Source organism: Canis aureus, chromosome 37, assembly GCF_053574225.1.
Source record: "Canis aureus isolate CA01 chromosome 37, VMU_Caureus_v.1.0, whole genome shotgun sequence".
In the NCBI taxonomy this organism is placed as follows: domain Eukaryota; kingdom Metazoa; phylum Chordata; class Mammalia; order Carnivora; family Canidae; genus Canis; species Canis aureus.
The window spans coordinates 3,757,433-3,783,847 of record NC_135647.1 but is presented as its reverse complement, the minus strand read 5'-3'; the positions used below and the strand labels follow the sequence as shown (position 1 = coordinate 3,783,847).

Below are 26,415 nucleotides of genomic sequence, written 5' to 3'. Positions count from 1 at the left end.
TCCATCTCACCAGGCAGCTGTTGATGAGTACTGCTGCCCCCGGCAGAAGCCCCTGGAGCCTCTTGCCCAAAATGTTCTTTGTGAGAAAATCCTGGCTTTGCAGTAACGTGAAGATATAAAACCACCTGATGTCAAGTGAGGTAGGACACCACAGAGAGTGAGGTAGGACGCCACAGAAGCCCAGCTTCCTTCCTCTCCAAGGCACAGTTCTGCTTGCTGAAACTGTACTCTACGTCTTTGAACTTGTGAGCAAAGTATGATGCCATGGGCTGGCACCTGAGCAAGGACAGGTGTTTCTGAAACAGGCAGCAAGTGTTCTAGAACAGAAGCATCTCCAGACTGCTGTCAGTTATCTGCTCGTGGGCTCTGAACGACTGTTTTAAATGTTCTTTTATTTCAGGGCCATGCACAAATAGGTCCCATGAACCAGGGCTGCTTCTAAGCCCGGGAGTCTCAACCCCTGGGTCCATAAATTTGGATGGGGAAAAAGAAAGTCCTCATTATGTTACAACCTCTAATTGAAATGTGTCGTGTCGAAGTATCACAAATGTAGAAAGTAAGCCCCAGCGGTATGACTCGTGCCTGAGACGCTGACACTAATAGAAATCACATGTGTGTTCACGCCACATCACTGGTTCCAGATACCTTGAAAAATCATTTCTACTTTTTGCTACTTGAACATTTTATAACTTCAAATAACTAGTGGCACTGCTAGAGCTTATAACGGAATTTCAATGTGCTAATAACGTGGTATAGACAAAGCATAGTAGCGTATCAAAATACTTTGCTTTATAAGATATTTTGATAACTGTGCTGCTAATACTGAAATAACTATTTCAACATGATGGATTTCCTTTGAATTCCTAGATTCTGGGTATTTTATTTTATGCATTTAAAAACCATTCTTCTGAAAGGGGGCATAGATAGAGAAGCCCTGTTTCAGACCATGGAAGAGATAAATGGTTCAGACCAGAGGTGCTGCTGGAGTGACCATACAAGGTGACCCATGAGGTCCCTACTCCTGCAGGGCTGAGACAGATGCTCGGCTCTGGGAACTGTCCAGCAGACCCTCACGAACCCTCATGAGGCCAATGACTTCATTTACGAAATTCGATCTCTGAGCAGACTCATTGGTTAGTGAGACATGCTGCTTTAATAATTCAGTCTTTCATCCAAGACACTTGGTATCAGGTGACCCTAGGAAGAGTGAAGACCTCCTTCTGTCATGTGCATGGGCCTCAGAGACAGAAGCCAGGGAAGTACACTTCTGCTCAGAGTTCTTTATCTTGCCTCCTTTAAGATAGAAGGGGACTTTCTTATGATGAAATAGTCCCAGGGAGGAACATTAGTGATACTCAACACCCAGGGTAGCATCTTAACCACTAAGTCTGTTCAACTTCCAGGAATAAAGTGAAATTAGACTGTATGCTAGAAAATGTAGAAGGGCACTCAAGACATCAAAAACCAGGGCATTGTGGCTTACACATGCAGTCACTGAAATTTTCGACAAGCATTTGTAGCCTAGCTGAGGCAAAGACTACAAGGCAGCATGGAGCACACAGAGTGTAAGTCTTGGTCAGTGAATGGGTTCATAGCATCTCAAATCTTGTAGCTTTACATATCCATGAGCAAGCATGTTCCAAGGCACTAGGAGATGACTGCCTGGCAGGTGATGATCAGGGACCAACAAAAGCCAACGAAAGTAGCGGAGTCCAGTGAAGACTCTGAACCAAAATATAACTAACTGACAGAACTACCTGAAAGTCATCTTAATTCCAGATGCCCTCAAAACAATGTAAGAATCAAATAGTTAAACATCTCCCTAAAGAGTAGGATGAGGCTACAGGCTGCACAAACCCTGCAGAAGTGAGCTGCTGAGCTGACCAGCACGTACCTCCGTGTACTCCCTGTAGCTGCGGCTGATCTCTGACAGGCTCTCCCGGGCAGCTCTGCTGGTGGGCGAGGCTGCGAAGGCCTGCTTCATTTTGCTGGCACCATCTTGGAGGCGTCTTTGGATACAATATGCTTCATAGAGTTCATCTACCTGTTGGAAGGCATGTCAGTATTTAATCCCATTTGAAAGAAGTTACACAGGCCAGTATGAAGTTCTTACAGGTATTTCTGACCTCATCAAAGAGATTCCTGTAGAAGTGTCATACTTTTAGATGGAGACCAATCATCTTTGAGCCACTGGAGTCCATTTTTCTATTTCAAAGCATATTTTTATCTGAGCCTGCCTTTCCAATGACACAAAATGAAAATGAACTTAACATTGGTGAGCTGTGTGAGCCAAGTACTGGATGACGAAGACCAGAATCTTCCACATAAGGAACAAACACAGGAAGGGTTTCCACGAGGCCATTATCACTTTAAGAGTACTATCACAAGGTGATGTTCACACATCTACGTTTAGCATTTTTTTAAAAAAGAACTTGAGGCAACACTTTATAAAAGTCATTTTCAATAAAGAGCCTCAACAGTAGAGAGAACAAAGTTGTTTTTTTTTAAGACTTATTTATTTATTCATGAGAGACACAGAGAGAAAGAGAGGCAGAGACACAGGCAGAGGGAGAAGCAGGCTCCATGCAGGAAGACTGACGTGGGACTCCATCCTGGGTCTCCAGGATCACACCCCAGGCTGCAGGAGGCGCTAAACTGCTGCGCCACCCTGGCTGCCCGAGAACAAAGTTATTAAATGAGTCTTAAAATGAGGGTGAAGAGGGGCGCCTGGGTGGCTCAGTCAGTTAAGCATCTGCCTTTGGCTCAGGTAGTGATCCTGGGGTCCTGGGATTGAGTTCCGCATCAGGTTCCCCGGTTAGGGGGGAGTCTGCTTCTCCCTTTCCCTCTGCCCCTCTCTATGCTCATATGCTCTTTTTCTCTCTCTCAAATAAATAAAATCTTTAAAATAAAATGAGGGTGAAGCACAATGGTCAATATTTGATCAAACCAAACACCTAGGAACTGTGCAGGTTTTTTTTTGTGTGAATGATACTGCCACCAAAAACATAAATAAAAATACTGGAGGTAAGCGTTTTTCTGCTGTATATCTACACTTATACTTCTAAACAATAATAACCTGTTTGCAAATGACTATTGATCATACTCATTCTGTAAGCCTAATAATCACTTACTGTCCCTAAGACAGCAATTCTCAATTAACCCAAGGTGATTTTTGACACACAGGGGACATTTGGCAAAAGCTGGAGCCATTTTTTTCCTAGCATCATGACTGGGAGGTATTATTGCCATCTGGTAGGTACAGAGGCCAAGGATGCTGCCAAACATCCCGCAGTACGGAGGACAGCACCCTACAACAAAAGACGATCTCTAAATATCAATGGTGCCCAGGTCGACAACATCTGGTCATTCCTGATCACGTCCATGTCCACAGTCCTGTGCTCTCTCCTCCATTATTAACACACTCCCCAGGTAACTACAGAACTTGCAGGTAGATGCAAAGGACACTAAACACCAGCTAAGGAAATGCACGACTTCCGCAAGGCGGGAATCTGTCTAGGATGACTTGAATTTTTCATTTCAGTGCAAACTTTGTTCCCTCACAAGGCTGTAAAATCAGAAGAAAGTGGAGATGGAATATAATGAGTTTCAGAGTTGAAGATCCCTCTTTTGTTCTGCAGGCAAGTTTTTGGGTTCTCATGACAAAGTGTTAGTAGGACCTGTTCGAGTAAGTGGAATTTTGCACCGTTGCCGTCTCTGCAGAGACATCAATCATGCTCAGGTTAGAAGATGAACATTAAGAGACTGGAAATTTTTCTCAGGTTAAAGGATTTTCTGTTGCTCTGTCCTTCAACAACTCATCCATTTTGCTGACAGCAATTGCCAAACTCTGGAAAGCAGCCTTCCATCTGTGGGGTCAATGGATTTGACCCTGATTGAGAGGGAGATGTAAAGTCAAGAGTGGCGAATCTGCTGATGAAATCTTTGGGTTGGTGACTGGCAAAGAAGGTGGTTGCCCTACTTTAAAACTAAGCTAAGACTCATCTGGTGAGCTTGTTAAAATGCTGATGCCCATGGCTCCCTCCGAGATGGCAATTCAGTAGGTTAGTCTGGGCTGGAATCTGAAATTTTACCTAAACATTGCAGATCGTTCTACTGGGGAAGGTGCCCACAAACCCCCTAGAAACACAAGAGCTGATCCCTCTTCCAGGGCAGGCTAGACTGTTTCATCCATGGGGTCCCCTGGGAGACTGCCTCTTCTTTCCTTTTCCCCACTACCGGTTTGCTAACGTCTGAGACTATAATCCGCTCTACAGGAAACTGCTCACGGGGACATAGTTAAGCCCTAAACATACAGTCTGTTACTCTGCATTTACAGAAGAGTTAATTCTTTGTTTTCATTTCAATACCACTCTATCCTAGCCAGATGGAGTTAACCAGTAGGATAAGGGTTAACTATGTATTCAATGGAGTGGGAACGGGCCCATCTGTAGGCAAGCATTGGTCTCATCCATACATCAGCAAGGGTTCTCATCAAATCAACTGATGGACTTATTCAGTTAAATATCATTTGTGAGGCATGCTATGCATAAGGTACTGCAAACAGTCTGCCCTCAACCTTTCATAACTACCAGGATTGTCATGTCTGACAAAAATGGATACATGATGGATAAATACACTCCTACCTGATAGGGATCTTGTTTTCTTGCTGTTTTTCAAACTAAACAGAGTAATTTGCCAACACTTGCTTGCCACACAAATACCTTTGAATGCATGTCATTGTCTTATTTATTGAGTTTAAAGAAATTGGAGCAATTTCAGATTCGCCCAGGCAATAGTTCTTTTGCAAAGTGGGAACATGCAAAGGCAGTTGCATATGAATGTGTTTATAAGCACATAAATCACAGAATTTTAAAATGAAAAAATTCTTAGATCATTTAGATTGATCATGTGCACCTCCCAGCCCCATTTTACAGAGTGGAAAACCAAGGTCTGTATAGGTGATATAGCCCAGAGAACATGTTGACTGGAACCTAAGGCTTCGGACTCCTAGTAGAGAGATTGGCTGAAGCCTCTAGTCTCTTGCTTGGTTGGACCATTAGTGAACGATTTATAGGGTTTGGGGCTGGGTGTCAGGGATCTTGACAAAACAACGCACACATATGGGGGCGACAAAGGTAGAAAGGTGCCTGGAAACAATGCCATGTGAGGAAGGGTAGAAGGAACCAAGAGCTTGAGAAAGTTGGGGACGTACATGGCAGCTGTCTACCAGTGCTTTCAAGGCCTTCATGAAGAATTTTACAGGCTGCCAAGTTGTATGTGTGGCAAGAGGGACAAGTTATGCAAGTGTGAAATTTCTTGGGGAGTCAGCTTGGTTCTATCTTTACCAAGACTACACCAGGATTAAAAGCCCACCAGGAGGCACAAACCATAAATGTTCGTTGAACCGAAGTAGAGTCAGAGCTGTGCCAGATTGTCAGGCTCTTTTCTTTATTTCTTCCACTTTTACTGCCTGTTGGAGGGCTTCATCGCTAATCAGCTTAAGAGTCAATCAGGTAAGAAATTCTCCACAGACTAGATGCCATGCTTGGGCCAGAGGCAGATTGATTAGTGGCTAAGAAAGGAAACACCAAAGCCAGGAACTTACCTTACTAATGTGAAACTCCAGGCGTCTCATGTACCTTTCAATTGTTTTAATTTGCTGGAATTAAAAGGAGAAGTTTGAAAAAGTACAGCCATTTATAGTTTAACATGTCTAGAAGACTGGCAAGAATATCTGCTTATCTCATACTCAAAATTACCAGAAAATGCTAACTCTCTCCCCTTTCTTCCAATCTTGGCTATTTCAGAGATTCTCTAATAACAACTTGGAGAGTATTTTCTAAAATATCAAATAAATATTCCGAGAGATGAACTTGAGTTAGTTATTGGAATCCTTGTGTTGAACATCGAGGGAAGCCAATCGAATGGAATTCATTGGATTTCTGGTAGGACAGTATTACGATGGGGTATACTTGTAATCCTTCAGAGTAATATATTTTATCATCTCTAAAGTGAACTCACCTCCCTACATTTCAGTGCCTCTGAAACGGGGGTGCATTTTGAAACTACTGTCGGTGCATGCTCAAAGATAATCACAGTGGTTTATGTGTCATCTCTTTGTTTAAGTTATAAATATTGTTATTACATGCCTTAAATTTAATTACCCTTCCAAATGTCTTCAAAAAACATTACACCATGATTCAGCATAAAATTATGTATCCATGGGAAGGCACGGGGAGGGAGTAGCAGCATATATGAATAAATAAAAACGAAATCTACATTTAAAAGATTAAACCTCTTTAGAAGAGTTTTGTCATGAAGTATTAAATACAAGTTTTAAATGAACAGAAAAAAAACCATGCCAGGGTTTAACTGGAATCACTATTTTTTTCTTTAGGGACAGTGTGTCTTCCAATCTAAGAGGTCTTCAATTTGATGAAATATGGTAGTCATTGAACTATGGTAGTCAATGTTTAGAGGGAACACAGGTAAGGACCTCTGAAAACCTGGGAAGTCCTTGAACTTAGCAGCACATGGTGAAATCCTACAACCAGGTGACATTTTTATGGAAGTGACCCTCAAGATGGTATTGGAGCTCAGATCATGGGACTTATTTATCCCCCTCACTAGATAAAAGCATGACTTTTACTAGGCTTAGAAAAATCATCAGTTCTCGGGGATCTTGTGCCTAAAGAGGAAATCACGGACTCTCCAAAAATGCAGTGTTTTATTTTTTGCAACACTCTTGCACAGAATGATAACTTACCTTGTCTAGGTCATACAGCACACCCTAAAATAAAAAAGGAATACCTGGATTAAAATATATTTTCCTCAAAATTGTTACAAATATCAATAGAGGGATTTAGTTTGCATTTCTGCATTACCAGTGAAGAAACGATCATTCATGCCAAATTCTGCTGGGTTCTTTGAAATGGTAGTAAGAGTACTTTTAAGAGCCAGTATTTATTTATCCTCTGTGTCTCCAGAATTCCACCCCAATCTCTCTGTACCCTGGGAGCTTTAAGGGTTTCACTTGGTTTCAGGTCTTCTGTCTTACACACCGAGGGGCACATAAACTCATATTAACTTTTAAATAAATAAAACAAATTAACATCAAATGTAGCAGGTATAGCTGTGTTAAAAGAACACTTGCCTTCCTGTTTAAACACATAAAACTGGTGTTAAAGAAGAGTCTGGAGTGCAGCGATAGGCTTTTCACAAATTGTATTTTAAGCAAGTTCATTTCCTGTATGCTCACATTACAGTGGAATCGGCACACCATTCCCACGTCCCCCTCAGGAGCAGTTTTTTTTTTTTTTTTTTTTTTTTCCTATGGAACACCAAGTCCTGGTGGAAGCTACTGCCTCCATTCACCATTGTTCTTCAAGGAGAAACATTTGTTGCCATTGAGGATGGTCAAGGGCATTCCAAAGCGCAGGAAGCCACTCCATAAGGAGTCCTTCCCCACAGAGATGGGGCGGTTTATACTTAACATCATCAGGGTATAAAATCTTTAACTTCTATAAAGCTTTTAACCTCTGCACCTTCGAAAAGGACACCACTACGCATTTTATTTTATCTCTGAAAACAGAAGAAGACAGCAGCTATTAATGCGCAGCGGTATCATGTGTTGTGTGGAGACTTCTGAGCTTTCTGATGCCTTGAAATATTAAGGTGTTAGATCATTTTTGAACAGAACAAAATCATTTAAAGTAGTGTGTAGGTGAGAAGCACCTCTTCAACCAGACAAGTCCTCACAAATTCATTAGAATAGAGGACACCTGCAAGTGTCTGGACACAAAGACATGGAACGGAACAGGCTCAGGGGCTTCTCCCAACCTCCCACTACAGGTGTCCCTGGGATCCCCTTTGCTGCACTGATGTCACTGACCTATACTATTTTCTTAGTGCTTCTGGGTTCCAAATTCTGTATTAACAAAATGCTAGGACAACTCAGACTTTTCATTTCCTTATATTATTTGGATGAGAGGCATAGGGGTTGTAGTTGCTATTCTTTAGCATTTTTTCCTGATTGTGAAGTGTATCTGCATAAACATGCTTGTCAAATACTGAGAAGTATGAAGAATAAAACACTGAGAAGAAACTTAACCTTCTTCTCCAATATGCATCAGGAAGCAGATAGGACTCTGCTCCTTGGGTCTGCTTTTTTTTTTAAATTTTTTAAAATTTATTTATGATAATCACACACACACACACAGAGGGGGCAGAGACACAGGCAGAGGGAGAAGCAGGCTCCATGCACTGGGAGCTCGACGCGGGATTCGATCCCGAGTCTCCAGGATCGCACCCCCGGCCAAAGGCAGGCACCAAACTGCTGCGCCATCCAGGGATCCCTGGGTCTGCTTTTCTTAAAGGTTCTTCCTTGTCTCCATACTCATCCCTAGCTCCCCATCCCCATCCAATAAAAAAAGATTAAAAAGAAAAGAAAAGAAAAGATACTTAGCCAAAAAAAGGAATACTGTGTTAACGTCCTAAAGATTGGATGGAACCTACCAGGCGAGAGTTTCTTCTCATATCTTTTAACTGAGCTGTCAGCTTGTCCAACTCTGTCTGGTGAACCTCCAGATATTCACTGCAAAAATAATAGGAAACATGCTCGTGAACTCTGTGCCCATCAAGGGGCATCTTTGCTGGTGCTGACCTAGTCCTGCTGAAGGAGAGAAAGACTCTGTGCCCTGCTCTGGGGGAGGGCAGAGTCAGTGGGGAAGAGGCCGTGTTGTTCCCAAATCTCTCCACTTTCTGAAGGCTCTAGTGGTTGCTTCTGACACCATCCACTGGTGGAAAAAAAAAAAAAAAAGTGAACCCCAGTGAGGCTGAAAGTCCAAAAAATGAAAAACCAGTGGGGAAGGAATGGGCAAAATAACTATGGAATCAGTCCTGGGTCCAAGCTCAGAGAATTTTATCTAGTTGAGTACAACACTGACTCTAGAGGTCTCCCCCCAAAACCAGGGAGATTTTATTCTGGGCAAATGATCCTTATAATGATATACTATACTATAATATATAACATAACATAATATATAATAACTTGAGAAAGTTCCAGAATCCTTCCTAAGCAATCACAAAAATGGAGATGTCTGTCTACTGTTGTCTGAGTGAAACTAACACTGTGTCCAGTTAAATGCGTGACTAGTTGAGATCTCCTTCAATGTTATGGATAATGGGATCTGGAAATCCAACATATTTCACATGTTTGAGACTCATCGAAGGCCTCTGGATTATGGTGTGAGAATGAAATATCTACTACAGAAATCAACAATTTAAAATGATCTTTTTAGCTTTTTTTGCACGCTCCTTCTCCTCCTCCCCCCCAACCCCTCTGCCGCGCCCTGGCCCCAGGGGGATTTCAGAAAGGAACAAGATTCTAGGGCATTATTAGGTTAGAGCTCTTACTCGAGTCCATTTTTCAAGGCTCTGATGACCTCTTCCACCCTCTGAGGCTGAGGCTCTTTGGGAAGGCTGTTGCTTTTGTGTCCCAAATTGTGCATTTTCTTCAGCTTGGCCTGAGGCTTCTTGAGAGCAGAGGGATTTTCAATGAAGGAGTTACATCTACACCAAGAAAAAGAAAATCGTGAGTCTCGGCATCCAAAAGGGTTTGAGCAAAGAAAAGTCCTTTTGATCATCTTGTGTTTGCATTAGTGTCTTTTGGGGGAAGATCTCAGTCCCTGAGAGCTGAATAACCTGAGCCATTCTATGTGTAATTTAGCAGTAGATCTACTCTTAGATTTGTGAACCGCTAAAATTGGGAAACTCTGCAGGGCAATGGCTACCCAGGGTCAGGTCACGTGCTCTGAGTGAAGACCAACCAGGTCACTGAAACCTTACAGAAAGACAAGTGCTTCCAAGGAAACGAGGAAGCAGAAGGGTACAATTCAGTAGAAAAAAAATACGTGTGCAATGCTACATCAGGCACAATGTCTACTAAATTTGACTAGGATGTAAAGGAACTGTTTCTAGATAAAGGGTCACTCCAGACGGCGTTAAGGAAAGGTACATAAGGCCTAACCTATGGCTTTTTTTAAGCTTTCTTTTTCTGGAGTAAATTATCTTTAGGTAGAGCATAAAACTCAGCGTCTCTGTTAGTGGCAGGGAGGCAGCCTGCAGGGGAAGATGGACACCTGATAACTTAGACCCCAACCACTGATTCGATTAGGAGATGGAGAGGCCAGAGCCTCACAGACCCGGCTGTCAAAGGGAAAGCCGTGACCTCTGGGTCTGGCAGGTGCCTGCCCCGAGCCTTCCAGATCAGTTATTATTTTCCTCTGCATGACTGTCTGTACCAAAAGGGACAAGACAGGTCAGAGCACATAGGCTCCCGAGAGCCCAAGACCTCTGTTGTGTCTGAAAAACCGAAAACAAAACTCACTCTGTGTTAACCTATTTCATTCCCCATGTGTTCCCTGTTGAGTTCCCCTGCATCCTATTTTAGATAGAGGGAGATTCCAGAGAAACCAGACGACTAACTTTCCCAAGCCTGTGTCCCAATGACATCTGCTTCCCAGAGTCGATGTGCAGAGGCCGTCTTTACACACTGCATAACTTTACAGCAAACAGGCTCCCACATCTGGTGGCAGGGACAATGTGCTGCCCAAAGGGTGGGGTGGGGAGAGCAAGGCACACAGGCCACCAGCTTGTCCAAAATCTCCAGCCATCTGCTTGGCAGGAGGAATTCTCAGTGACAGAAAAGAAACTATAGCACTTAATTTTCAATACATTACATCTTTTCCATGAAGGAGATTAAAAGGACGTGTGTGTGTGTGTGTGTGTGTGTGTGTGTTCTGACAAGGCTGCAAGCTCGCACAGCCTCTTCTGAGCATGAGCTCACGTCCTTCTCGAGCTGCACAGAGATGCGTTCCGGGAGAGAACCACACATGAGCAAACGACTTGCCTGGATCGCCTCTCCTGAAGGCCGCTGAACCCTGCAAAGGACTGACTTCTGATGATCCCATTGGGCCCCCCAGGCGAGAAGGACTGGGATCCTACCAACATGATTTCTGGGAGTCTGGCTGGTAGTCCTGGAAGACAGTGGAAAGATGATGGCAAATTACAGGCAGGTCCAGACAGAAAAAAACCCCACTAAGCCTGTCAACAATGACAAAGGTGAGGTGAGGTGAGTCATGAGACGATGAGATGTTTGTAAGCCTTCTTTCCTCTGACTTCTCTTCAAACCAAAGGGTTCAGCTCTCAGGTGAAGAAAAAAAAGATACCCACCTACTGAGACAGAAATAAATAGAAATCGCACACAATTATCAGTCATTTCAGGTTTCTTTTCAGGGATTTATTATTATTACTTTTTTTAGACAAGGTTCAAATACACGAAAACTTCGGAATGTTTACCTCTGTTCAACAACAAAACAATAGCAGAAACACACAAAGAGGCCAACTCGAACTGTCAGCTGAGTCCTGCTTCCATTCAAAACACAGATCTCAGGGGAGAATTCTACAATGAGAAGTCAGATGGCTCAGAACACTAGGCTTCTTGAGAGATGAATTTACTTAGCCGTGTTCTCCTTTTTTCTACCTTTCAGTATATTTTGAAAGATAATGATCATATTACTGTGGCAGCGCCAAGAGAAGACGAGTAAAGAGAGCACTCCCACAAGTGCTGATGATCTAGGTTATGATGATACGACAACAAGAGCAGAGCGGCCAAGTGAGAGGGAAGATCAGCAGAAGGCACATCCCCCATGCTAGTCGCTTGCTTGGCTGTTGTTAAGACTCACTAACAGCCTGAGCTGTTATGTAACTATTCCCCTAGGTGGGGAGGAGTGGGAGCACCTACCATTGCCTTAGTGGGGATGCTCAGGTGGGTGAGGGGGGTGGGGTGGGCGAAGGGCAGGTCCCCAGGAGCAGGAGATGGGGGGCAGCTACTGTCCAGAGTGAGCATTTGCAAGGTGGGCAGACACCAAAACGGCCTGTTAGATGGACACCAAAAACTGTCCTTTAAATGTCCAGCCAGCAAGCATGGAAAGCTAAAAGATAGCAGAAGAACTTCTCTGGTTGATGCAGATGGGATGGAAGAGCCAACCTCACCAGGCCTTGCTCGAAGCTCCTCCAGGCAACTCAGCAAGGGAAGGAGGTTGCAGTGAGTTGCTTCCCCAGAGGGAGGACAGACAGGCTCCTTCTGCACCCTGCAGCTGGTTTTTAAATCCCCTCATTCCCTCCCTTCCCTCCCTCAGGCCCTCTCTAGAAGAAAGCAGCTCCAGGGTTTGCAAGGCATTCTTGTGGTGCACAGATGCTGACTCACTGGGCAATGGGCACAGAATTGAGTGAGTCAGCAGGCGACAGGCTTGCTCTTTGACCTGGATGAAGACAAGGGTCCCACTCATTTCATTCCAGCCTTGGGTGGGGGCAGTTTAAATTTTGCAGGCATTCTTTAGAATTTTAAAAGAGATGAAGTGGAAGTGTGTGTGTGTGTGTGTGTGTTTGTGTGTGTGTGGTCAAGTTAATATCAGGTGCATCAATGGGAGGACAAAATGCAAGACTTAATGAGGTTCTCCTGAGTGCCCTCTGCTGCTTATGAGGAGGGCCCGTCCACTTCTTAGGTTCCTAAAGCCTGCCTGTGCTACCTTTGTATCCACATGAGTATCAACTAGACACTATAGCTTATGTTAATTCTGTACTCATTAGTTTTATAATAAAAAATGCACTTTAAGGCCTAAAGCAGGTGCCAGGCCCAGCATGGAGCCCAGTACAGGCTCAAACTCAATGACCTTGAGATCGAGACCTGAGCAGAGATCAAGAGTCAGGCACTCAACCGAGTAAGCCACCCAGGCACCCCTAAATTTGGCAAATTTTATTAGTATTATATCTCATTTTGTAAATTAGTGTTCAATAGATCTATTGCATTATAGAATTCTTTGATCACAGAAAAAGAATTAAAGCATTTAAAATATTTTAATGGCATGACTTGTACTTCCTAGAAATTTTTAAGCCAAAAAGATTTTTTTTTCTCTCGCCCAGTTTCTACCATGGGCACCTGGTTCCCATGCCCAGACATTCAGTTTAATTAATGTGGGGTGCCATGTGGGTATCTAGATTTTGAAAAGGTCCTCAGGTGATTCTTAGGCTCAGCAAAGATGATATTGGTTGAAATTTGAAAACTTTAGTTAAAATAATCTGCTAAAATTTATCAAATCCCACTTTTAAAAAGTAGTATTCAGTTTTAAATAAGCCTCTCTTTGCAAAGTTTAAATGTCTTTAAATGAATTAAACAGTGAGCGAGTAAAACATATGAACCAGATGCTAGAATAATTTACCTTCTTCCTCGGTTCAGTGATAGATAAGGAATGGTCTTGAGAATAAAATAAACATTTGTCCATGATTCTAAGATTGTAAAGTGCTTCAGGGTGGGTGCAGCCCTCAGAAGCTTTCTGTTACAGGTTGAATGGATGATCCGTAGGAATGAGCCTTTCTGGTCTTAAAAATGATCATTATCAGGAAAGAATTTGGTTGAGAGCTGGATTAGGCTGAGATCTCTGAGAGTCAGTTCTCCCAAAGGCTGACAAACTGCCCAAGGAGAGTCATAAAACAAGTGTGCACAGCCTCCACACAATGTCAGGCTCTTGGAGAAAAGGAGTAGTTTGGGACGGGGTGCTATTAGGAACAGAGGAGAAGCTATTAGGAACAGAGAGTACACAAACATGTGCCCCATCCACAACCCTAACTCTGAAATAGGGCTAGTTTTTTGCTACCAGTCTTCCAGCTTCCTCAGCTCCTCCCCACTTGCAAGTCATCCTGCAATGCTCTGTGATCACCTTTTTGGTGACCCCACTCCCATCTCTGGGCCTGCCAAATCTGCTAAGTCTGCAGACTCCTCTCTGGCTTCCTAGAAGTCCCATGGAGGCAGCAGTTCCAGCGTCCAGCAAAACCACCCCCAAAACTACACCACTCATTTTCAAGGCTTTAAGGATTTAAAACCAGCCATCCCCACCAGATAATTTGCATTTTAACAGTGGATGCTTTTTTTGGCCTAAAAGCCTTAACTTAAAAAAAGGACCACAGTAGAACTATATGATTATTGCTGGTAGGGGTGCAAAGTAGTACCCAAAGGTTGGAGGACAATCTGGCAGCATCTGTTTAAAAAGTAAAACATACGTGTCCTTTAACACATTCCATCTACTTTTTGGTACGTCCTGGAGACAAAGACTCAAGTTCACAAATGGGCATATACAGGGATATTCCTGACAAGTAATGTAACAGTGGAAAAATGGAAAGGGTATGAATGATCATCTTTACAGCAATGGTCACTACATTATGGCAAAACCATGGGATAGAATACGAGGCGGCAGTTTTAAAAACAATAGGCCCACGTGGAAAGATCACCAGGACAAATTTCAGAGCAAAGCTGTGATACAAGGAGTGTTAAAAACAAAACAATATAAAGTATTAAATGGAATAGAAAAGCTCTGAAAGTGTGCACAGTCTATGGATCAGAGGGACTGAGGAGTAGTCCAGCATATTTTAATGTTTGTGTTTTTCCTTTTTTTTTTTTTTTTAGATTTTCTTTCTTTATTGAGAGAGAGAGAGAAAGAGTGAGCACAAGAAGGGAGGGGGCAGAGGCAGAGAGAGAAGCAGAACCACTGGCTGAGTGCAGAGCCCGATGCAGGGCTCGATCCCAGGACCCTGAGTTCATGTTCTGAACCAAAGGCAGTTGCTTAACTGACTGAGCCACCCAGGTGCCCCATGATGCAAAATTCTTTTTTGTAATGGCAGACATTTGGAGCTGCCAAAGTTAAGACTAGAAGAAAAAGAACATCGCACAAAAAAGTATATATGATGGGACAGTTGGCAATGAGACTTATCCTGGAGGTCACGTCATAATGTAGAAACATGTTGACTTGCTGTGCTGTATGCCTGAGATTAATAGGATATTGCCTGTCAATTATACCTCAATAAAAAAAGGACAAAGAAAGAACAAACATCGTAAGTGTTGGATAACAACCATGTTTAGACGGTCGTATAGAAGTCTCACAAAGGAGAAATAAGATTTCCAAGAAATAATGTGTTTGGTGTCACAAGTTCTCATTACACCAGAACAATTCCGATTCCCCCAGTGAGGTTCTTATTATGAGTTCTAAGCTTTGTACCAACATCTTTATTTTCATCTGCCAAACTTGTAGAGGTGGAACAGTACTTGGCATGAACCGGACCCAAAGTGTAACGCCAAGGCTCTCCAAATACCACATCTAGTAACCAAGAAATGCCATATAAAACAACAAACTCTTTGGATGCTGCTACTTAAAACTGCTGGGGCTTTGAAAATGTTTACAGTCCCTAAATTAGTGACTCCTTCCCCGGTCCTCCTGAAAATGCCAGCACCACCATTCCTTTGTATGCATTACATCCTGGAAAAGCTTCAAATCTTCGGCCAATGGTCAAGCTGTGGGCTTGCGCCTCACTTTGCTTTGTCCCAAGAGGCCCTGCTGCTGTACCAGGTAGCCACCCCTGCCCTGCCATTCCCTAATCCATGGGCAGGATGGAGCTCTTCTGGAAAGAATCTCAAGCACCTTGATTTAAATAAGCCCTACCATTCTGAGCTGAGCCTCTTGGAAAAGAAGCCAGAAAATCACAGCTGTTTCTTTTCTTGACTGTTTATACAATGAAACCGCAGCTTCCTCCTCTACTGCACAGTGATGGGATCCAACCACCAGACCGGGGGCTTTTGAAATGGAAACGAGTGTAGGATTCTACACGTCATAACACACCGACACAGGTGCACTGGGCCTTGGTGGGTGCTATGAGCCACCACTCCCTGACAGAATGTCCTTGAGTTTGTTCAAATTAGAAGATAGCTCATCAAATCAGCAGGCCGTTTTTGGAGAAGAGCACAGAGCCTAGAGATTGCAGGGTCTGGGGAGGGCTCTGAGGCAGATAAAAACCACCCCCAGGAGATCAAGAACTGCCTCCTCCCTCCACTGGTCACCTCCTGCCCTGTTTGACCAGAAATAAAATGTGCAAATCTGAGTGCATTTCAGAGCCAGGAAATAGCCAGCTCTCGGGAGAACATAGTGATAAGCTGACTTTTCAGAAGAGATGAATGAGTGATAGAAATCACCCCTGGAGAGTTGCTTGCAGGTGGGCGATGAAGAAGTTGAATCACTCAGCAGGGCCCTACATCAAAGCTTGGAGTAGCACTGCCAGCAGAAGTAGCAAACGCAGAAGAAAAACTTTTGAAAAATTCAATCCTGGAGACAGGCCTATAATCCGTTGTATTTTTATAAACTGGTATTCTGGCTTATATGTTCTTGTGAATTTGATTAGCTTGAGGGGCAAGCCTCTCTCCCAAAATTTGAACCATTCCTCTTAGGGACCCATGAAGTTAATTAAGTATGCTAGGGTAAGGATCCTGGTAGCCCAGCTGCAGGCTGACCTCCTTTTAACACCTGCCAGGCCAGTGTCTCCAAGCTGACTAGTTCAGAGAGGTGGTGGTGGTCACATGGATTAACCCATAACGTACCTGGATAAACTGTCTCATCCACTAGAAGGAATGTGAATATGATCGTTAGAGTCAAATATATGGAGGTTCATTTGCAGAAATAGGAATTATTGGGTCCTTTTAGTTTTTCCAAGCGTGACAGCACTCTGCTATATCAGGAAATATGAGAGATAGAAAGAAGGCAGGGCACAGGGCGTGAGAGAGAACCAGCCCACTTCCATCACCTTAGGATGACCACCAGTAGAATTTTGGTGTATTTCATGTTCCTCAAGTTTCTCCTTTCCATTTAAAACATAAAGATTTTGAACATAATGCATGCTAAATTTTGTATCCTGCTTATTCTTACCAGATTCTTTTTATAGGGCTATGTCGAGGGGTTTGTACATGAGATTTTTTTCTTAAACTATCTTTAAAAGGGTATTTAGGTCGAGATGCCTGGGTGGCTCAGTGGTTGAGCACCTGCCTTCAGCTCAGGTCATGATCCCGGGGTGCTGGGATCGAGTCCTGCATCAGGCTCCCTGTGGAGAGCCTATGTCTTTCCCTCTGCCTATGTCTCTGCCTCTGTCTGTGTTTCTCATGAATAAATAAATAAAATCTAAAAAAAAAAAAAAGGGTACTTAGGTCTACTCCATGTTCTCCTTTGGATAATAAAAGGAAATCCAACCAGTCTATATGACACATGCTTTTTATTTCTGATCTTAATATGTGGCCAAAGGCAAACGGAACCCCGGAAAGGAAACACTGGGGTTTCTCTTTGGGAAATGAGGGAGCAATTAGCATTAGTTCATGCTTGAGTTGCAGGACACCAAACATCATGACATTAAAATACAACATAATAGCTGTGTCATTGCCCTAACCCTTGAAAAGAAAGGTTTTTACAGTGTTTTCCTCTTTTTATTTAACCAATTCTTCTGATTAAGGACACACACAGGTATTCTGGAATATATGAGACATCTATGACATCTGAGTGATGACGGTAGGGATATCTCCATTCCTCACGACGGGAGAGCGTCTACTTAAAAACCATCAATTGCCACAGTTTCAAAGCTATGCCCTCTCCAGAAGTTAGACTGAGACCAATCCTCTGAGGTAGGACAATGACCAGGAGGTCAGGTGGCAGGTGGCTGGGGCAGTGCATTGGCAAAAGTAACAAATGCTACAATCAATTCAAGTGTTTGCCTGGTGCCAAGGATGGGAGCAGGCACAGGGGCAGGAGAGTCATTTGGGGGATCATGCATGCTAAAACTGCACTCTGGCCATGGTCTGGCAACTGCACACATTTCCTAAGACCCCAACTGTACACTCAGGATGAGTGAACTTTATGGTATGTGAATTCTACATCAATAAAACTATTAAAAATCATGATCAATTTTTAGAAAAGTCATCATTACTTCTGCAAGAGGAAGCGTCAAAAAATCAGGACGTGAAAAGCTGAATCAATGAACAACTACCTGAGAGTTGATGCTTTCGTGTTTTGATCGTCAGGCCATGTAGGGTGCCCCATGCCGCTCCCCCAGCCCTGTGCCTTCTGAGTCATTTCTGCATGCCTGATTTGTGTGCCTCTGCTCTGCTTCTTAACAATTCCATCCTGTTTATGCTCCCCCACATCTTGGTCAAGAGCAGAAGTATAATTCAGTTGTCTGAAAGAGGCATGTGGGCCAGATGTAAATAGCCTGCTATGCTAAATGATTACTTAAGATGAAGCCTAAAAATAGGTGTCTGCTTATTATATGGTTGCAAGGTACCTATTACAGAAGTTGACTAATCTTTAAAAAAAAGTAGATATATTTAAGTCATTGGCTATTTTTTGTAATGTACTGCTTTAAAATAAATTAAGTCAATGCTAATATTTGCTTCTTGGTTGTCAACATTGTTAACTACATAATAAATGCATGCATGATACATCACTCTAAGACACATCACTCTAAGACAAGATAATAAAGACTTAGCCTGACTAGATAAAAAAAAAATCTATAGAACAACCAGCATAGCCCCACTCCTCAGCAAGAGATGGAATAACCAACATGGCCTCTTGGGTGAGTACTAAGCTTGCTGGATCTCTAATTTGGTGTCTGTACAATGAGAGTAGTATTTCCTCCCCATTTTAACAGACAAGCATTGTAAAGTTCAACTGATATCAAAGCATTATTTAGTTTTACAAGTACAAGACTTTACGTGGACATCTTCTAAACCTGAATTCTCGTCATCCCTGCAGACAGCAGGACTTCTGCCTGAAAATATACATAAAATCAAGGAGTGCTTTATAAAAGGGAAAATGCTTGAGAGACACAGAGATTGTGATAATAAAGACTTAGGTTCAATCCACTTGGGAGAAAAAGAAAGAAATTCATCTTCAGAATCTCTGGAAACTGATATTGATGGTTTTCTTTCCTTGTTTTCTAGGACTCCATCAATCGACACATAATTAAGTGTATGTGATATGCTCAACACTGGCACGGTTGCTACTTGTTGTCCAAGATCCAAAGAGAACCCAAATGGATCTCTGCTTTAAACAGCTTTAATAATGTAATTGGATAAGAAAATATGGCTTTACATTAGTAGATGGGAGGCAATTTGTGATGTAAGGAATAACAAGGACCGGGACCTATTTCTCAGGGCTCCAGGAAGACAACAAGGCAGAGATGACAGGAATCTGGACTCAGACTTGTCTGTACTGTTTACGGCTGTGTGAACTTCTGCTCGTTACTTTTCTGAATCCCCGTCTCCTTGTTTATATAAAGGACAAACATTTAGAGGATTTTTGTGATGTGCAATGAGAGAATATACACAATGTAGTAAGTGCTTAAGAAGACTCACTGTTAATAATAATGTAAAATATGTAGAGTATCACGGGTGGGAATTCACAGATTCAGGGACCCACTTGTATTATAACTACTTTCCTGAATATCTCATCCCTTCATCAAGTGACAAACTTCTCTCAATAGAGAGGAAGATCAGTGAGACAGGGGCCACCAGAAGTTTCATAAAGAAGATAAAACCGGCCATCTCTAGACTGGGAATGATCTGGACAGGTAAATGCTAGCAAAGTTGGAAACGAGTATCTTTCTGAAGATAGCAATTTTTAGATAATTAAAAAACTGCACCACTTTAAATACAGCCAAGGTCTAAACACATGAGTGAGTTGCAAGCCCAGTTCAAAAGACAATTGAAAAACAAACAAACGTGAATTGGAAATATTTAAAGCTTACAGGAAAGTTGTAAGGAAAATAGCAAAAGCTCTCATATCTTTCACCCAGATTCATTATTTGTTGACATCTGCCATATTTTACTTTGTCGTCCTCCCCGTGCACACACACATACACAATACTGCCTAAATAATTTGAGGGCAATTTGTATATACATATTTACATATATATTTTCTCCTCCTCATTGCACAATTTGCAAATGTGATGCAAATTTTCTTTTAAATATGTCAGTGTGTATTTCCTATGAATATAGACATTCACTTACATGACCAGAGTACAATTGTTAATATCAGGAAATTAAACATGAACACAATACTATTATCTAATGTACAGACCTTGTTCAAATTTCACCAATTGTCCCAGTAACATAACACATATCATCCCTCCACTCTCATGCAAGGACCTGTTTCAGGATCATGCACCGTTTTCTCTTGTCATGTGTCTTTAGTCTCCTCTAATGTGGGGTGGTTCTTTGTCTTTCCTGACATTGACATTTTCATAGAGTACAGACCAGCTGTGTTCTAGAATGTTCCTTAGTTTGGGTTTGTCTGACACTTTCTCATAATTAGATTCATATTCAGGCTTTGTATTTTTGCCAGGAACATCACATAAATGATATTGTTACCCTTAAAAGGCATTGTATAGAAGGCACAAGGGGTCCCATGGTCCCATGACTGGTGATGTTAACGTTCAACACCTCAACTAGGTTGAGGTGTTGTTGGTCAGTTTCTCCCCTGGAAAGTTACTATTTTTTGCCTCTGTAATTGATAAGTAGTTGGTAAGGAGGTACTTTGAGGCTATTCAAATATCTTGTTACTCTGACATGGGAGTTTCAGCGTTGTCCATTGTTGGTTCTTGCCCAAATCAAGCATTACTATGATGGTGGCAAAATGGTACTCTTTAAACTCAATAACTTTTTCCTACTATAAGAGAGAGCTTTCCTTAATCTTCTTTATGTATTTGTTTGTTTATTCCTTTATTTTCAGGATTGTCAGGACGGACTCAGGGATTCTTATTCAATGGGTTTAACCAATTAACTTCACAACACAGAAGACAATTATTCTTCATAGCATTTCTGGGCAGTTTGCCAGAACGTCTTTCCTTATGAACAGAAAAACTCTGCATCACTGGTGGGAACTCACAGATTCAGGGACCTACTTGTATTATAACTATTTTCTTGAATATCTCTTTTCAACCAAGCTATAAACTTTTGAGGGTAGGCACCATCTATCTGCAAACACTTCTTTGATTCTTAGTACAGAGTAGGATAGAAAAGCATTGGCTTTGGTGCCAGGCTGATCCAGGTTTCACCCAAGTCACCGGTCTTCTCTATGCTCCAATTTTTCTCAATAAAATGATGTCAATAATATTAAGTCACCTAGGTTGTTGCAAGAAGAAAATGAGATAATGTATGTAAAAGGCTTAGTCTGAACTAATGTTTTTTCCTGTTAATTAGAGCTTGTCCTTTGAAGATGCATCTTTTATCAATAAAATAGAATACATTAATGAGAAAACCATACACACTTTACAAGAGACCTATAGATATAAAGTATTTTGACATGACTATTTCCTTATTTCTTTCCAATTTTAGTATATGTGCTGCCGAAGCGAGCACATCCTTATTTCTTTCTCTTTAATCACTGCTCAAAGCAATGACAGCAGAGCATGGTAAAACTATTTTAAGGGTCTGGCTGACTCATTTGAAGAGTAAAGAAGAAATGTTAATAGCATGTCTATTCACTGGGACAGTTAGTTGCAAAAGCCTGTAGGTAATTGACACTGCTTCAACCTTGGGAAAATGAAAAGTCTGTTCTTTCTTTTATTCCAGTGGATCAATAAATGCAAGGAGTGGCAGCTGGTCTCATAATAATTAGAAAAGAAACAATTCAGTACATAAAACTAGCTTATTCTCAAGAAGGGTTGAGTGGATTTTGACGTAATGTTGTCATAACTCATCTTGAAATGCAAAATCCAGAACACTCATAGATAGACCTTCATAGAGTGCAAGCTACATAGCAAAACAGGACCAGCTGTTTCTTGGTTCAAAGGAAAGAGCATTTTGCACTTCAATGAAGGTTGAAGCTATTTAGCAATAGTAAGTACATTTACCTATATCTATGTTTAAAACCCATGTATATCAAAAGGGAAAAAAAATCTCTTGAGAAAACCATCCCCAAAGACAGCTGGGCTGATCCTATTGAGAGAAATGTACACCCACCACAAACCCTCACTTTCTAATCACCAGATTCAAAAACAACGCTCTGATAGAGAAGAAAATGGCCCTGTGCCTGGCACCATCAACTCCTTCAGGCTTTCCCGCAGGCAGCCTGTTTATCCCTAGAGCTTGGCAACTCATTCTAGCTAATGCTGAGCATTGCTTCTTTACTTCAAAAAAGCATCAAAATGATACTGACTTCTATTGCTATTTGCCGACTAAAATTACCATTTCTATAAACTCACATTTTTTATTGTTTCACTAGAAACAAGCTACATCTTTGGAAATCCTAAACAGAAAAAAAGCACATTAAGTTCTAGGAGAATGTGCCCAGTAGTGTGCTGGGAAGCATGATTATGCACAATATGCTTGTTCCCTTGCCTAGCACATGTGATAAACACTGGCATTCATTAATGAACATGAGATGTAGAAAAAGGAATAGTGCCTTATAATCAAGCTATGTGGTATGTTTCATCTCAGAGAAAGGATAAATTATCTTTTTTTTCCTAAGATTTTTAAAATTTTTAAGTAATCTCAACACCGAATGTGGGGCTCAAACTTACAACCTTGAGATCAAGTCACATGCTCTCCTGACTCAGTCAGCCAGGTGCCCCAAAATGATAAATTATTTTAAAGTTTTTCAGATATGCCTTACATAATCAAAGTAAGACACATTGCATATGGTCCTTTTTTTTTTTTTCCATCTGAACAAGTAAACAGAATTAACTGACGATTATGTGATAGCAGATATAGCTAAAAACACAGACTCAATTGTGGTAAGATGTCAAATAATCATGGCCTTTATCTGAGCTAGGAGGTTACAGCTAAGCTCTTCCAACATGAAGGTAACACAATGGACTTAAAACTAAGGCAGTTCTTTCAAACTCATGTTACATTCGTCATTTTATTCCTGTTGTTATGACAACACTTGAAAAAGCAGCACTTCAAATGCTTAGCATCCAGGCGTCTTATTATAGACTTGAAAATGATACCTGAGGGTATGCAGGGCTGCTCCTGGGGGCTTTAGGGGCCTGGTAATCATGAAGAGAAGCACACCTGGACTCCTTCTTAGCCTTGGCCCCAGGGTCCAACTTGTCTTTTTTCTACCAGAAAAACTAGTGAGTGCTCATCCCCAGAGGAAGGAAGCATACAGAATGTATGTGGGAAGATACACATTATTATTCACAGTCTCTGTCCCTAGTTGCATAAAATGAACAAGACACTGTTTCATGAGTGTCATTCTCTTGGTTACAGCCTAAGTCGTGGAGCTTTTACAAGTCTGTAAATGATACCATGTTTTGTTGTTGTTGTTATTTTTGTTTTAAAGTAGGCTCCACGCTGGGCTTGAACTCATGATCCTGAGATCAAGACCTGAGATGAGATCCAGAGTTAGACCCTCAACCAACTGACCCACCCAAGGTGCCCCAATGATAATGTGTTCTATTTTTTTTAAGATTTTATTTATTCATGAGAGAATGGAGAGAGAGGCAGAGACATAGGCAGAGGGAGAAGAAGGCTTGATGCAGGACTCATCCCAGGACAGTAGGATCATGACCTGAGCCAAAGGCAGATGCTTAACCACTGCGCCACCCAAGTGCCCCTGATACTGTGTTCTGTTGGCTCTACTTGCTTACTGTTAGCTATGGAAGTGGTTTGCTTAGGTAACTGTAAGTTTATAGAAAGACTTCTCATAACACAGATGTATTATGAAAATTTAATAAATGAGAGGGATATTGGTGTTGGAGTGAACCTGTTACATGAACCAATGACTTGTTGTGCTCACCCTATAGTCTGATGAAAGTGTACAAATGTTTGTTAAGCTTTATAATTTTCCTTAAAGCAGCCTACAAATAGAAAAATGTTTTTGCCATGGACAAGAGCTAGCCGGATATTGACATTTTCCAGTTATTACGAATTATAGGGAGAAATTGATCTGTCATGTTGATTTCTCCCTGCCCTGAAGTACATTCCTCTGATAACTTTACTGTGGTCTCTCTTAATCTCAGGTGCTTTTTATGAATTATGACTAAACAAAGTACAGCTGAAGTAAACTATCCTGATGGATTCATTTTGGAAGAACTCAGTGTTAAAAAGTTATTCTGGGATTCTAGCAGAGTAAGGGTGTGTACGAATCATCTGCCAGTAGCTTCAAAGTTGAGTGGCTTTTCAGATTTGTTCTCTGGACACATGTTCTCTGCATGGTAATTTTGGCAAATTAAACAGCTATAATAAGGATAGTGGTTTCATTACTGGCCCTTGCTGCTGCATACCAAGAAGGTGGCCATGTGAATAACATCTGCTGAGTTATTTTTGGTTGCCAAAAACAAATAATTTATAATCAGAATGCAAAGCAGTTAGGTGTAGCCAGATTGTCAACAAGGCAGAATCATGTTCCTTTTTATGGTATAGCAAGAGTGGTTAGTAATTTCATACTATCCCTTGCTTTGTCCAAAAGATTTGAAGCTGTAAAAACAGCAATGGAGCATCTAATCCTTAGCTTAAAGTACAATTTAGCACAAAGAAAGAACAAATGTTCATGGCTTCTTTCTACGAAAGAAAGACCCACACCAAAGAACTGGATCCTTCAACAGATGGTAAATTTCTAACACGAAGGACAAAAGAATACATTATAGGATGATTTGTACATGTGTGAAATGCTATATTACTTGGATTCTGAGCCCAAAGGCACTGTCAGGATGCTTCCCCTGTCAAGTGCCCACATGAGGTCTATGAACACATGGAGCTCTCTCAGGCTGGTAAGTTAACTTCCACTCTTAGCTATCAATAATCCCTTTTGTCCATTCACTGTCCTGAGCCAATTTACCTAGAGGGGGTCAGATTCATTTTTAAAAAAAGGTTATTTATTTATTTATTTGAGAGAGAGAGAGAGAGAGAGAGAGAGAGCGTGAGGAGGAGGAGAGTAGGAGGGAGAGGGACAAGCGGACTTCCCGCTGAATGCAGAGCCTGACACAGGGCTCCATTCCAGGAGCCTGAGATCATGACCTGAGCTGAAACCAATAGTCAGACACTTAACCGATGAAGCCACCCAGGCACTCCAGATCCATGTTTATAGAGCAGGAAAATGAGAGGTTGGAAGGCTTTTCCCATGACCACCTGTCTTCCCTAATGTACCTTTCCACCAACCCCTCTCACCAGCTTGAAATTCTGCTCTTTCCTAGACCTTTCCTGTGATCACTCACAGAATTCACTCCATTCTCTGAGTCATACCAGAACTATGTGAGGACCCCATAAAACTGTTTTAAGAACAAATGAGCTATTTTATGTAAAGTAAACCTAAAGTATATGACATACAGTGGTTATTCAATAAGTGTATATATTGTCATTACTGTAAAAAAAAAAGAACTGTATGAAGAACTACTTTTAGTTTTCTGGGACTCAGATCTCACTCTGCAATGCTTGGCCTTCTGTCAGCCCTTGTCTTTTAAATTTTTTCTCTGGTTCTCTGGTAAGAAAGTGGTTGTCACTCATCTTCTTGGGTCCCTACCCACTGCCTCTATCCTCTCCATCCCAACAGGCTGGGCAAAAATTATAAACAGAATGAGAGCTGATGATTCTTTGGACAGCCTCAGAGAAATAGAACAGGGAACAGACTTCCCCTGGTACCACTTTGCAGGACCCCAGACTCCTTACTGATCAAATAATTTCTTTCAGGGGAAAAAGAGAGGGGAGAAAGACAACAAGAGACTCAACAGACATACCAACGAGATGCAATGTGTGAATCCTATTTGGATCACGATGACAAACCAACAGAACAAAGGTCGTTTTTGAGACCCTTGGGCCATTTTAATATGAAATAGATATTAATAAGAACAATTGCCAATTGTTTAGGTATGAAATGGAATAAGGATTATGTAAGAAAATGTCCATACTTTTGAGATGCACACCAAAGGGTATAGGAGTGAAACGACCTAATGTCTAGATTTGCTTTAAAAGGGAGATGGCGGGGGGGGGGGGGGGGGGGGGGGATGGAATCCCTGGGTGGCTCAGCAGTTTAGCGCCTGCCTTTGGCCTAGGGCGTGATCCTGGAGTCCCAGGATTGAGTCTCACGTCGGGCTCCCTGCATGGAGCCTGCTTCTCCCTCTGCCTGTGTCTCTGCTTCTCTCTCTCTGTGTGTCTCTCATAAATAAATTAAAAAAGTAATAATAAATAAAAGGGAGATGGGGTAACTGGGTGATGGACATTAAGGAGGACACATGATGTAATGAGCACTAGATATTATGTAAGACTGATGAATCACTGACCTCTACCTCTGAAACCAATAATACATTCTATGTTAACTAATTGAATTTAAATTTAAAAAATAAAACAAAAAAGTAAATAAAATGCTTCAACCACAATAACAAAAGGGATAGGTGGGGCAGGTGTGGCAAATTCTTGACAACAGTTGCAACTGGGGGATGGGTAGTCAGGAATCTATTATTCCATTTGCTCTATTAAGTCTATTTATTGAATATTTTAATAATTTATTGGGTGTCTACTAGCCCAGTACTGGAAAAATAAGACAATCCCAAGTA

At 41.7% G+C, this 26,415-nt stretch overlaps 1 protein-coding gene across 7 annotated transcripts in view; it reads right to left on the bottom strand.

Moving 5' to 3' along the window:
* Positions 1 to 26,415, bottom strand: part of RIPOR2 (RHO family interacting cell polarization regulator 2) — a 220,082-nt gene that overhangs the window by 48,661 nt on the left and 145,006 nt on the right. For all 7 annotated transcript variants that reach the window (XM_077886071.1, XM_077886075.1, XM_077886077.1 and 4 more), the window contains exons 2-7: positions 10,910 to 11,036; positions 9,415 to 9,570; positions 8,515 to 8,593; positions 6,767 to 6,790; positions 5,606 to 5,659; positions 1,895 to 2,044 (exon numbers count right to left, since the gene is read on the bottom strand). In XM_077886071.1, coding sequence (XP_077742197.1) covers positions 1,895 to 2,044; positions 5,606 to 5,659; positions 6,767 to 6,790; positions 8,515 to 8,593; positions 9,415 to 9,570; positions 10,910 to 11,036 — 590 coding nt within the window. The remainder of the gene's footprint in view (positions 1 to 1,894; positions 2,045 to 5,605; positions 5,660 to 6,766; positions 6,791 to 8,514; positions 8,594 to 9,414; positions 9,571 to 10,909; positions 11,037 to 26,415) is intronic.